The sequence below is a fragment of the Hakea prostrata genome, chromosome 9, assembly GCF_041222555.1.
Source record: "Hakea prostrata isolate BN-2017 chromosome 9, UWA_Hpros_2, whole genome shotgun sequence".
NCBI classification, from domain to species: Eukaryota; Viridiplantae; Streptophyta; class Magnoliopsida; order Proteales; family Proteaceae; genus Hakea; species Hakea prostrata.
The window spans coordinates 6606266-6617488 of NC_142608.1; the positions used below are offsets into that span (position 1 = coordinate 6606266).

At 36.5% G+C, this 11223-nt stretch overlaps 1 protein-coding gene across 2 annotated transcripts; it reads left to right on the plus strand.

Annotated features, from left to right (window-relative positions):
• Positions 1–1722: 1722 nt before the first annotated feature.
• PEX22 (peroxin 22) lies at positions 1723–9654 on the plus strand. 2 transcript variants are annotated; one of them, XM_089168745.1, is made up of 9 exons: positions 1723–2126; positions 2556–2792; positions 2874–2921; positions 4963–5019; positions 5133–5234; positions 6028–6093; positions 8301–8402; positions 8501–8639; positions 8848–9654. In XM_089168745.1, exons 1-8 carry the CDS (start codon positions 2022–2024, stop codon positions 8612–8614), a joined length of 831 nt encoding a protein of 276 aa, XP_089024871.1. In that variant the 5' UTR covers positions 1723–2021; the 3' UTR covers positions 8615–8639; positions 8848–9654. The 2 variants fall into 2 exon arrangements, with proteins under 2 accessions (XP_089024871.1, XP_089024872.1); XM_089168746.1 differs by lacking the exon at positions 8848–9654 and having other exon boundaries at positions 8501–8838.
• Positions 9655–11223: the final 1569 nt, after the last annotated feature.

Sequence of the window (11223 nt, forward strand, 5' to 3'; positions counted from 1 at the left end):
ATAATGGACAAAAAGTCTATTATGGATTTTGAAAGCTTTTCTATTATTTTAAATAAAAATAAAAATAATAATAGATACCAAATAATTTAAAATATTGAAAAAATCTCATAATTGAGAATGATAATTGATACAAAAAAGAGTCTAACTGAGAAACCATAAACGTGGGCCTATTCACTTGATTTTCTTTTTGCTTCTATAGATAACTTGATGCCGACTTTACTTCTTCAATGTATTTTCTAATATATTAAAGTCTAATGCAAGAATACAAGGGAAAGTAGCAAGAGTAGTGCATGCAATAAAGGAAGAAGTGGGAAGCTATGAAGGAATTAGATTCCAACATGTGTACCAGGAGTCCAACTATGCTGCTGACTGGATCATGAAGAGACTGACTTCTTTAGAGGAACTTTCGTGATTCTTTCTGGATCCACCCCAAGAATTGGAAGAGATCCTACTAGCGGATAAGATTTGTATGCTTGAGTAATTTTCTTTTTCAGGGTTGCTAAACCCAGTTTATCTGTTACAAAAGAAGAAGAAGAAGAAGAAGAAGAAGAAGAAGTGATTTACTAGTTTTTCATAACAGATAGTTTAAATTAAGGGTGTAAATGGATAACCGAAATCTGCTTCTGAATTCGCATTTGCATCAGTTTAGGGGTATCCGAATCCGTCCGATTATTAATAGGATGCGGATATGGTATACCCCTTTCTTACCGATTATTATCCGTTTGATAAAACTATCCGATTAAGTTACTTATTTAGATTTATTATTCTTATTTTTATAAATTTTACTTATGATATTTGACTATTTTTCTGGTTTTTCTACTAAAATAGCTACCAAAGTTGCTAAATTTTTAAATTTCAAACCTAGCCCTCACAAATAAAAAGGTAATGATGTAATTAGGTAGTCAAAAACTTGTATTCAATCTATATTCGTGTCCATTTAGAAGAATTTACTTAAGAAAATAATTATCCGATTATCATACAAATCCGACAGAATCCCTCCGATAACCAATAGAATATTATCCGAATCCGTCCGAATATAATAGGATGCGGTTATGGATATACCACTATTCGATCTGAATCCGGTCCGTTTACACCCCTAGTTTAAATCGAATAAAAATTGAATGATTATTTGTATAAAATATCTAACCCTGCATCGATGGGTTGCTCAAATGATAGCCACTCGCTACTTCTTAATGAAGAGGTCCTAGGTTCAAATACCATCTATATTAATAATCGTCTCCCTAATATAAAAAGCTACTGATTATCTAATTTTCAAAAATTACAAATAAAAATCCTATATGCAATTGAGAATTGAATGTGATAATTAAATTCAATGAAAATATACATTTTTTTTTTTAAATTTTCAAACGTTAAAAAAATAAGGGTGGAGACAAATACAATGCTTGCGATAGTTTTAAAATATAATGACCTAGCCAATGTAGGGTAGGTTGAAGAGTAAGATTCATACGAGGTTATGACCTTGCGTATTTCTAGTATTAAAAAAATCATCAGTTAAAAAAAGTCAAATAGCCCTTAAATCCGATTTGAATTCGAATATAAATGAAGGACATTTAAAACTATCATTTAAAATTGAATTATAATTATATTTTACTATGATAAACCCTTAGTTAAAGCTATGATTTAAAATTGAAAGATCGAACGGCAATAAAAATGCTGACCATGGAACGAACCACTAAATAGATATCTCGCGACGTACCGAATCTGTTCTATTAATTTTCTGCAATTCTACTAGGCTCGACTCCCGAGCTCGACAGAAGCTAAAGAAAGAGAGAGAGAGAAGGAAAGAATCAGAGGAGGGAAATTGATAGTGAAGATCTTGTTCATGCGCGTCAGCAATTGTCTGTTTCATCAATCAATCTACCGTTCAATACAAAAGCAGTTCTCTTGCGTTGTACAAGTTTGCCCGCGAAATTTGCAGTAGAAAGCATGATCGATTCGGGTGTTTTAGGGATTTGTTGGAGAAGGTAAGGGCTAAGAGCGGGTACGATTGGAGTTTCGCTATGGCTGATTCATCTAAAGATGACTTGGTTGAGCTGCTGAAGAGATTAGGCGAGTACCTCACCGTGAAGATATCAAATCTCGTCTCGATCTCTCCGGATAATCTGGTTCTCGTCTTCACCTCTTTTTCTCGTTATTCTCTGTTTTTATTTCTTTGATCTGGTTGTGGATCTGTCAATCGAGTAAATTTTACTTTTTTATCTTTTAGAAAATTTGTCCATTTCTTTTTATTGTTTGTTGGATGTTAGTTTTGGGAGTGATTATTCGTGATTTCACTTCGTTGGAGGTATTCTTCGAGAAAAAAATAAATTGATTTTAAGCCATTCAATGATGCTTTTCTTTTAGTAGTACTGAAGTTACATCCATGGTCTTCTTAATTCTTCCACCCAACTCCTGCCGTCCAAAAATGAGAGTGCGGAGGGTGTCAGCTGTTGGTTGTTAAGGCCAAGTTTTAAAGTGCAAAACTACTATATATTGCATTTAAATTGATATTATAATAAATGACATTTTCTCACTTTCTGTGGAATTGACGTCAGAGTACTCGAAATCTTGGAGTTGGGGTTATCGTGGGGCTTATTGCTATAATTTGTACTTGGAGGTTGTCGAGAACTCCCCCTACACACCGAAGAAGACAACCCAAACATCAGGCCCAAAGACCTAGTACTTCAGGAATCAATCGTACTGGTGCAGTTATAGACGCTTCTGGAGTAAGTGCATCTTCAGAGGATTCAAGAGCTCATAATGCATTTGATGAGTTCTTCCTGCCAGTAAAGGTATGATATTATCACCTGTAATTTAGATGATTCTTTTGATGTTTTGAAGAATTTTGACATGCTTTACTTTCCATGTTTCAGCCGACGCTTGGGCAAGTGGTTAGACAAAAATTGAGTGAAGGAAGGAAGGTATTTGCTTTTCTATAATCGACCCATTTATTAATTTATTAATCATGCAAACTTTTATCTGACAGTTATATTTTGTGGATGATAGGATGTGCCTATTATTATTGAATTCGAGCAGAACAGATGTTAATAAGATAATGTCGGTCTGACAAATCTTTAGAATGAATCCATTTAATAGGATTAATTAGAAACCTTTGACCAATTGATCATTCATGTAAATTCACTTTATCAGGGAAATTAAAACTGTACCCCAAGTGTAATATCTGGTATTTACTAGCTTTGTGTGGAGTACGAATTATTGACTGGTGCAACCAAGCAACTGAGAGAAGTGAGCTTTATTGGGCCAGTTTAGGTGAACCAGCTAAGCTCTTTGTCCTCAACCTTGTCCAGTACTGCCAGGTTATGGTGAACTATCTTATGTTGCATGGTCAATCTTGAACAGACATGTGTTACATCTGTGCAGTGGCTACATTGCTCGGATATGAGATGGAAAGGTGATTGTCTTTTTTTTTTTTTTTTTTTTTTTTTTTTTGGGTGGGGGGTGGGGTGGAGGTGGGTTTGGATCCTCTCCTTGGAAAATCTATCAATGAGTGCCCAGTGAATGATAGAATTCAATCATATAGAATATTTTAATACAAGGGTTAGGGTAAATCCAATGAGTTTCCTTGGATTAGAATATTTACATGTGGTTAAATCCTATCACTCATTGGGCACTCATTGGAAGATTTCTCCAAGGGGTTTGGCTTGGGCCTTCAGTAGAAGGGGAAGATGTGAAACTTTAAGGCTTTGGGCAACATAATTTTTATTTTGGAATCATTTGGAAATCTATTTGCTTGGTTTGAAGGTATTCATGCACCATGGTAGATTAGCGCCAGGGTTTTCAGGGCGTGACACCACCCATAGAGTATTGTTTTATATTTAGATTTTGAAACTCGGTCTACTTTGAATTGCTGCATTTGGTAGCGTCTCTGGATTGTGTGATGATTCCTACTTCCTGGATACCTATTTTGAGTGAGACCTAGTATGAACTGTTTTGAGATTCCTGTTTACAAGTGCTGCAAGAAAGCAAATATGTGCACCTTACTGCTAGAATTTGCTAGTACATGTTGTATAGAACCTTTATTTTTATTTTTTATTTATTTGCTATTATTATTTTTTGGGGCAACTATTGTATGGAACTATCTATGATGGATAATTTGCAGTTGAGGATGATGAGCAGATATGAAACTTAACTCTTGTGCTGTCGGTCCACTCTGAAGGTTCAGAGGCTAATGCTTACTTTAAGCAGGTAGCTCAAGAGACAAGTGTGTTCTCTTATAAAGGGCTCCTAGAAAGCAAGTATGGGCATCTTTTACTGCCAGAATTTGCCAGTACATGTCACAGAATAGTTAGATAAGCATTAGAAGGTGATAAGTGGATAAAAGCAATTCAGTTCTTGGGATGTCAGCTAGGACATCATGATGATGGCTTACCCCTTTGAATTATAGAATGGACTGGGAGAGACTGTAAAGTTGACTACGTGAAGCAAATGAAGAAATCTGATGATATGGAGTCGAGTATATCTGTATATCTCTTGAACTGATCTGAATTTGGAGTGGATTATATGTTTCCCGAATTATTGCTCGACTCTTTAACAATTTTTCTTTGGTCTGCATGCCTTATAAAATTTTATAGCTCTACTGCGATGGCTTATCCTTTATGGTGATTTGAAATAGTGCATTCTTGCATCTACAAAATAATTTAGCTCGAGCTTAGGTTGTTTACTTCTCAATCATGTGTGGTAGTTATGTAGTAGGCTGCTCTGTTCCAAGTTTGCTCCAGTATCTTCCAGGTGAGGATGAAGAAACAGGAAAATTGTCCTTGGTTCATTTGCATTCTCAGTGGTATCAATAAAATAATCTGGTTTAGCGTAATTAATGCAGCTTGCTGTTGTTTTGCTTGGCTAGATATTTGCAAATAGGACTCCTATGGAGTAATTTTAGTTTTTATTTCTTTACAGTGGAATTTACGCAGCATGTTTCATGGTTTTTCCACATGTTTGTAGGTTACATGCCGGTTGCTTGGTGTAATCCTCGAGGAGAGTAGTCCAGAGGAGCTTCAGGTTTTCAAAATTTTTCCCTGTTTATTCCGTTTAATTTTATTTATGGGTCTGTTATGCATTTAGTGGTATTCTCTAAAAGAGTTATATTGCTTTCTACTTCTCCTTTTGAACAGAAACAAGCAACTGTGAGGTCTTCTGTGCTTGAAGTCTTGCTGGAGATCACAAAGTTCTGTGATCTTTACCTCATGGAAAGAATACTGGATGATGAAAGTGGGGTGCGTGCTAGTATTTTCCTACATATTCACAAAGTACCTTGGTAGTATAGCATTGTTTCATGAAAGCATTACAGTGATGCTGGGTGTTGATATGGCTCAACAACTCATCGTTCTCTCTGTTTAATTAGGTCTGCTGTACAGATCCTTGGAAAGACATAACAACAAGAATAACAAAGTACTAAGTTTTTATCCTCATGCATCATAGATCAATCATTTGATTTTCATATAAAATTCCCTTCAATCTTTAAGGAAATCCATGGATGGCAAAGCAATTTGGATGCACCTCTCCACTTCATTTTGTCCTATCTTAATTTTCTATGAAACATCATCCTCACGTCCTTAACGATGATTGACTTAAGATCCCGAAGACGATCTCTTATAGAATTTTTTTTTTTTGGGGGGGGGGGGGGGGTTTGTGTGGTGGCCAACACCCTCAGCAACTTTCACCATCTGCAGTGTCCAAAGGTTGATCTTCATAACTTTTGCATGATGTTATTTCCTGCCTTTGTCTCATCCAACAAGACAACGTCACTTACAAAAAAGCATGCACCAGGGAATCTTGGATGTCCTTGATTATACAATATATTGCCTTATCATTACACCATATCTTTGATTATTATCTCCGCATCTCCTTGAAACACCCCTCCTTCCTAACACATGCTATATTAAATGCATACTACTGATCATATGCATTTCTACTACCTATTTTCATGCTGCGATACTGAGACATGTGTTCTTGTTTTTTATCATTTCTGAGTATGCTGGTGGCTGACGTGGGACTGATGCTATGCAGGAAAAGGTTCTTTTGGCATTAGAGAATGCTGGTATTTTCACTTCTGGTGGCTTGGTTAAAGATAAGGTACTAATTTGTGTGAACTTAGAAATTTTATCATGGACTGCTCAAAACTACTACATTAAACATAATTCCTGTAGATAATGCTTGTAGTTGATTTTTACAATCAGATGTCTCACTCAATCCAATTGCATCTAACATTAATTTGTATTTTGTTATTATAGCAATGTCCATGACTGACTTATCCTGAAACCTTGAATTGCTGATAGATTTAATTTTTTCTGTGTGTTGTCTTTTCTGTTGATGCTTTCCCAAATTTATTTTGAGTTGCTAAAAATGGTTTGGTTTCCTTAGACTGTAACATTGAAAGTACCAGTCAACATTCATCATAATTTTTTTGTTTGTACATAAGAGCTTTGCTGGAACCAGCTGAATTTGCAAATATTTACATTTAGTAGCCATGGAAAAGAAATATCCTTTGTGAAGCTCTTATGCCTAAGAGAATCATTTGATGCTGGCCTTCTAAATAAGACTGCAATAGGGTTGGTTGGGTTGGGCTTCATGAACCCTGACCTTGACCCCACAGGGCTGGGCAGGACCAGGTTAAACACTCAAAATTGGTCCCATAAAACAATAAAACAACTCATAGCCCCATATTGTTGCCCTACGTTTACCAAAAATATCCTACGTGGTGGTGGGGTGGCAGGCTGGTCCGGCAGATTAAGCACTCAAGCCTGACCCTGTTCCATGGCCATCTTGGCCAACAACGCCTTTCTCCATGGTGATCTTGATGAAGAGGTATATATGACACCTCCACCTAGTTATCATCGAAAGGGGGAGAAATTGGTTTGTCGCTTGCACAAATCATTATATGGGCTTAAGCAAGCATCCCATAATTGGTTTTCCAAGCTTTCTGATGCCCTTATTGATCTTGGATATACACAATCTAAGGCAGGTTATTCTCTATTTTCTCTACTTACAGAGTCTTTATCTACCTTTGTACTTGTTTATGTTGATGACATTTTAATTGCTGGGTTTGACACAATTGTGATTTCCAACTTAAAATCACTTATTCAGCAACGTTTCTGGATTAAAGATCTTGGTTTGCTTAAATATTTCCTTGGTCTTGAGGTGGCACATTCCAAGAACGGTATTTTCATTAACCAACGAAAATACACATTGGACATCTTAACTGGATGTTGGTTTCACAGGTGCTAATTCGACTCAATTTCCAATGGAACAACACCTCAAGTTAACTACTTTTGATGGTGAACCCTTACCTGATCCAATGCCATATCGTCGGTTATTGGGCCGACTTATTTATCTCACAATTACTCGTCCAGATATTGTTCACACTGTGAATTTTCTTAGTCAATTCATGCATGAGCCTCGTAAACCTCATATAGATGCTGCTAATCATTTACTACGTTACCTCCATGGCACTCCAGGATAATGGATTCTTTTATTTGCTGATAGTGAGTTATCTCTTTGTGCTTATTGTGACTCAGATTGTGCAAGTTGCCCTATGACTTGGAGATCTACCACTGGATATTGTGTATTCCTTGGTTTCAACCATTTATCTTGGAAATCTAAAAAACAAGTTACTGTGTCCCGCCCATCTGCTGAGGTTGAATATTGTGCTATGGTTGTCACTACTTGTGAACTCATGTGGTTTGTTACATTGCTCAAAGATCTTGGGCTCTGATCTGCCATCAGGGTCAAAATATTGAGCCCGGACTTTGTTTGGGCTCAAGATGGGCCTGGGTGGGTCCTGACCATTAAGGCCAAGCTTGAACCTCTTACTTCTCAAAATCCTTGCTTGCTATTGCGTGTTCTTTTTCTCTTAGTTGTAGCACGAGTAGTGATGACCAAGATTGTTGAAAATTTACCTTCTAGGTCAAGTATTCTCCGAACCAAATAGGCGGAGACAGGTTCCTTGAATGTTTTAATTTTGCGTTGCCCATGCGAATTATTTAACCCCAAACTGTACCACTAAGTGATACTAATTGGGATAGAGAACACTAGTTTTACTCCTTGTGGTGGGGCAGTCTGACTTGCAATGTATCACTTTTTTATTTTTCTTTTTAAAATTTTAATTTTTTGCTGTATATATCTTCTAACTATTGTGATAGAAGTATGGAAATATTTTTTCTTAATTGTTGTATGTTCTCTCAACCCTCTCCACCAGTTTCTGTGTATTTCCTTCTTTATTTGCATGATGTTTTATGGTATTTCTACAACTGCCTTTTAATCCATATGAAGTGCACCTGCAGGTTCTCTTCTGTAGCATAGAAAATGGCAGGACATCATTTGTTCGACAACTGGAACCAGATTGGCATATTGACACAAATCCTGAGATTATCTCGCAGTTAGCTGTACGTTTCCATCATGCATGCTCTTTAGGTTTTAATATCTAATGCATGACAAGTTTGTATCTTTGTTTATTTTAACCCCTTCTACTCTATTTTTCCAGAGGTTCATCAAGTATCAGCTTCACATCTCTCCCAGTAGATCTGAACATACTGCTTCTAATGTATTCACCTCCCCAACACTAGAGCAGTTTTTCGGATTCCCGGACCAAAATTAATTCATAAGAATACATATGCAAACTGGTAAGCAGTAGTTTGATATTTTCACATGGTGTTGTGTAAGCTTTGCTGTACACATAGGTATTGTGCTTAGTTCACACGGTTTGGTCCTCAACCCAATGTTCCTTACTGAATCTTGTAGACAGTTACACTTGTGGGACTCCCCTTTTTATTCATTCTAGTTTTAGTTTATGAATAGCAGGTAAATCTTTCTTTGTGCACACCTTTCCAGGACTGAACCCTTGGCGGCATAGCCAAAATTCAACATGCTTAAGTGGTTAGAGCTTCTTCCTCTTTATTTGGTTACTGCTTGAGGTAAATTGGGAACACAACCATGAACCCAAGTGCTTGGAGCGTTGTTCTGGTGGCTGGCTACTGAGATGCAAGACCGAGATTATACTTCCGCACCATTTCTAAGGAGATGCTTTCGATAATTATGAAACAGCCCATCACTTGGCTTTTAAAACTTGAGAAGAGACTGAATTGTGATGTTTTTTAAGTGAGGAACATGCTAAAAGACAACTTAAAGTATCGCATGTGTCAATGGTTTTGAGTGTGTTATTGCCTCTGTATAATCATATGCAGCTCGGTAGATGTTAGTTGCAGAGTAACATTAAGACTCAAGGTCTATACCGATACTGTTTATGTTTTATTGCTTTTTTATTGCTTTCCAGAACCGAAGCTTGAACCATAATTCCTAAGTGGAAGCAGAAAATTTTGAAGGAGCATGGAACCCTACTTTTAACAGCCAATGTTCTTACTTGGGTTACACAGTATATGGCATCACAGTATCCTATACCTGGCGTTCCCTGCTAAGCACTGAATGCATGATTTGAAGGGGAAAGGAAGCTTTGGAGTATCATAGCTGGGGTAATACAAGGGTTAAAGTATCGCATACCGGTAGTGTATTGATTGGGTGATTTTATGAGACATTTCAGTTCATATTTTATCGTATCTATCAATGGATGAATAGTAGAACAGAAATGATAACAATATATATAAAAATAATCTAATTTAAATAGAAAATAGTAGACTATCTTGAGAAATAAGAAAAATGGCTATAAGAACAAAAAATCATCTTTTAATTGAGAGATTCAAATGTCTAAACTCATTATCTTGCAATTGTTAGTCAAATGGCCCTAAAGTAGTTCATGCCTTTAGGGCCTGTTTGGTTACATGAATTAAGAGATTTGAAATCTTTGGATTCATGAATCTGAGATTTTTACCTGTTTGGTTGTGAAAATCTCTGGATTCATGAAATCTAGAGATTTATCTTTTTACACTAAAATCGTGAATCGGTAGATTTATGGGTATGAGGTGAAATCCAGCTCCACTATAAAAACACTACACATTTGTGCATTCAAAAAAATCACGCGACCAAATATTTTTTTAGGATGAATCCACAAATTTTATTCCACAGCCAAACAATTAATTTTATGAATTATGACTCTATAGAATTGAAATTTCTAGATACTTGAAATCTCCAGACTTATGTAACAAAACAGGCCTTTAAGGATGGGGCCTCAAAATACAAGACAAATTACATCATTGATCCATTTCCAACAATCAAATGTCTCTTAATGTAGGATGACTATGCGTAGGCTAACACATATTTTGAGAATAGATCCTTATTTTCCATGTGTGCACCAAAGACCATCTCTACTATAGTATTTGACAAACACATTTTTCAGTTTGAACATTTAGGTCCCCTAAGTTTTGGGGTGTGGAAATCTAAGAAATTTCTCTCCATGTACAAGATTCAATGTTAAAAGGCAACACATACAAGATTCAGTGTAAATAGGCAAGTTGGCCTATTAACTGCACAAATAGTGAGAGACTAAGAGTTTGCAACTCATTTCCACCTTTACAACTTGTCGCGAGACCAGCCTTTTCCCCTCTTTTGAGCTGGATTGATACTTATTGGTATTTATCATTGTGTATCGCATCATATAGCAATGTATTCAGTGTGTATCACATCATATCGGCAATGTATCAGCCGATTACATTGACCGACACAAGAAACGATTTGAAAAAACAAAAATTTAGATACATATTGGCCTATATCATATTGCAAGCTTACGATACATATCGGGGTTATGAATGGGATTTGAGGCACGGTGGAGCTAATCACTTGTAAATAAATTCTAGCCTCCGTTTGATACAAACCACCACTCAACATCCAATTTACCAATTGAACTATAGGACAGGTTCTCCTAATGTAGTTTCAGAACAAACAAATAGCTGGGGCAACCTAGTTTTTCTTTTTTTTTTGGCAAAAGACTTCATTCAAACGCACTGGAAAAGCACAAAGAATCAGATTTACGCTAAACCCGATATCCAAGGATTGGATAATGGCCAGTCAGTCCTTCCTGCTAAAGTGACTGCCCTCCGAGCTAAAGAGTGCACTATATCATTACACCCTCTAGGAATAAAAGTAAACTTACAAAATAGAAAATAGAAAGTAGGAGGAGAGACAGTTAATATTCTCCACAACACAAAGGAACCTAGCTTTTAACTCAACGAATCTGATCTTGGAAGGGATGCCAACCCTAAACTTGCACATCTTACCTCATACAGCAACAATAAGAGATCTGTATGGCAGCTATCC

What these genes read in the sequence shown, in the direction of transcription:
- PEX22 (XM_089168745.1), top strand. Translation starts at nt 2,022, where the DNA reads ATGGCTGATTCATCTAAAGATGACTTGGTTGAGCTGCTGAAGAGATTA. An exon ending in GTAGTCCAGAGGAGCTTCAG is followed by an intron (nt 5,020 to 5,132) that starts GTTTTCAAAATT and finishes CCTTTTGAACAG; the next exon opens with AAACAAGCAACTGTGAGGTC. An exon ending in AGATTATCTCGCAGTTAGCT is followed by an intron (nt 8,403 to 8,500) that starts GTACGTTTCCAT and finishes CTATTTTTCCAG; the next exon opens with AGGTTCATCAAGTATCAGCT.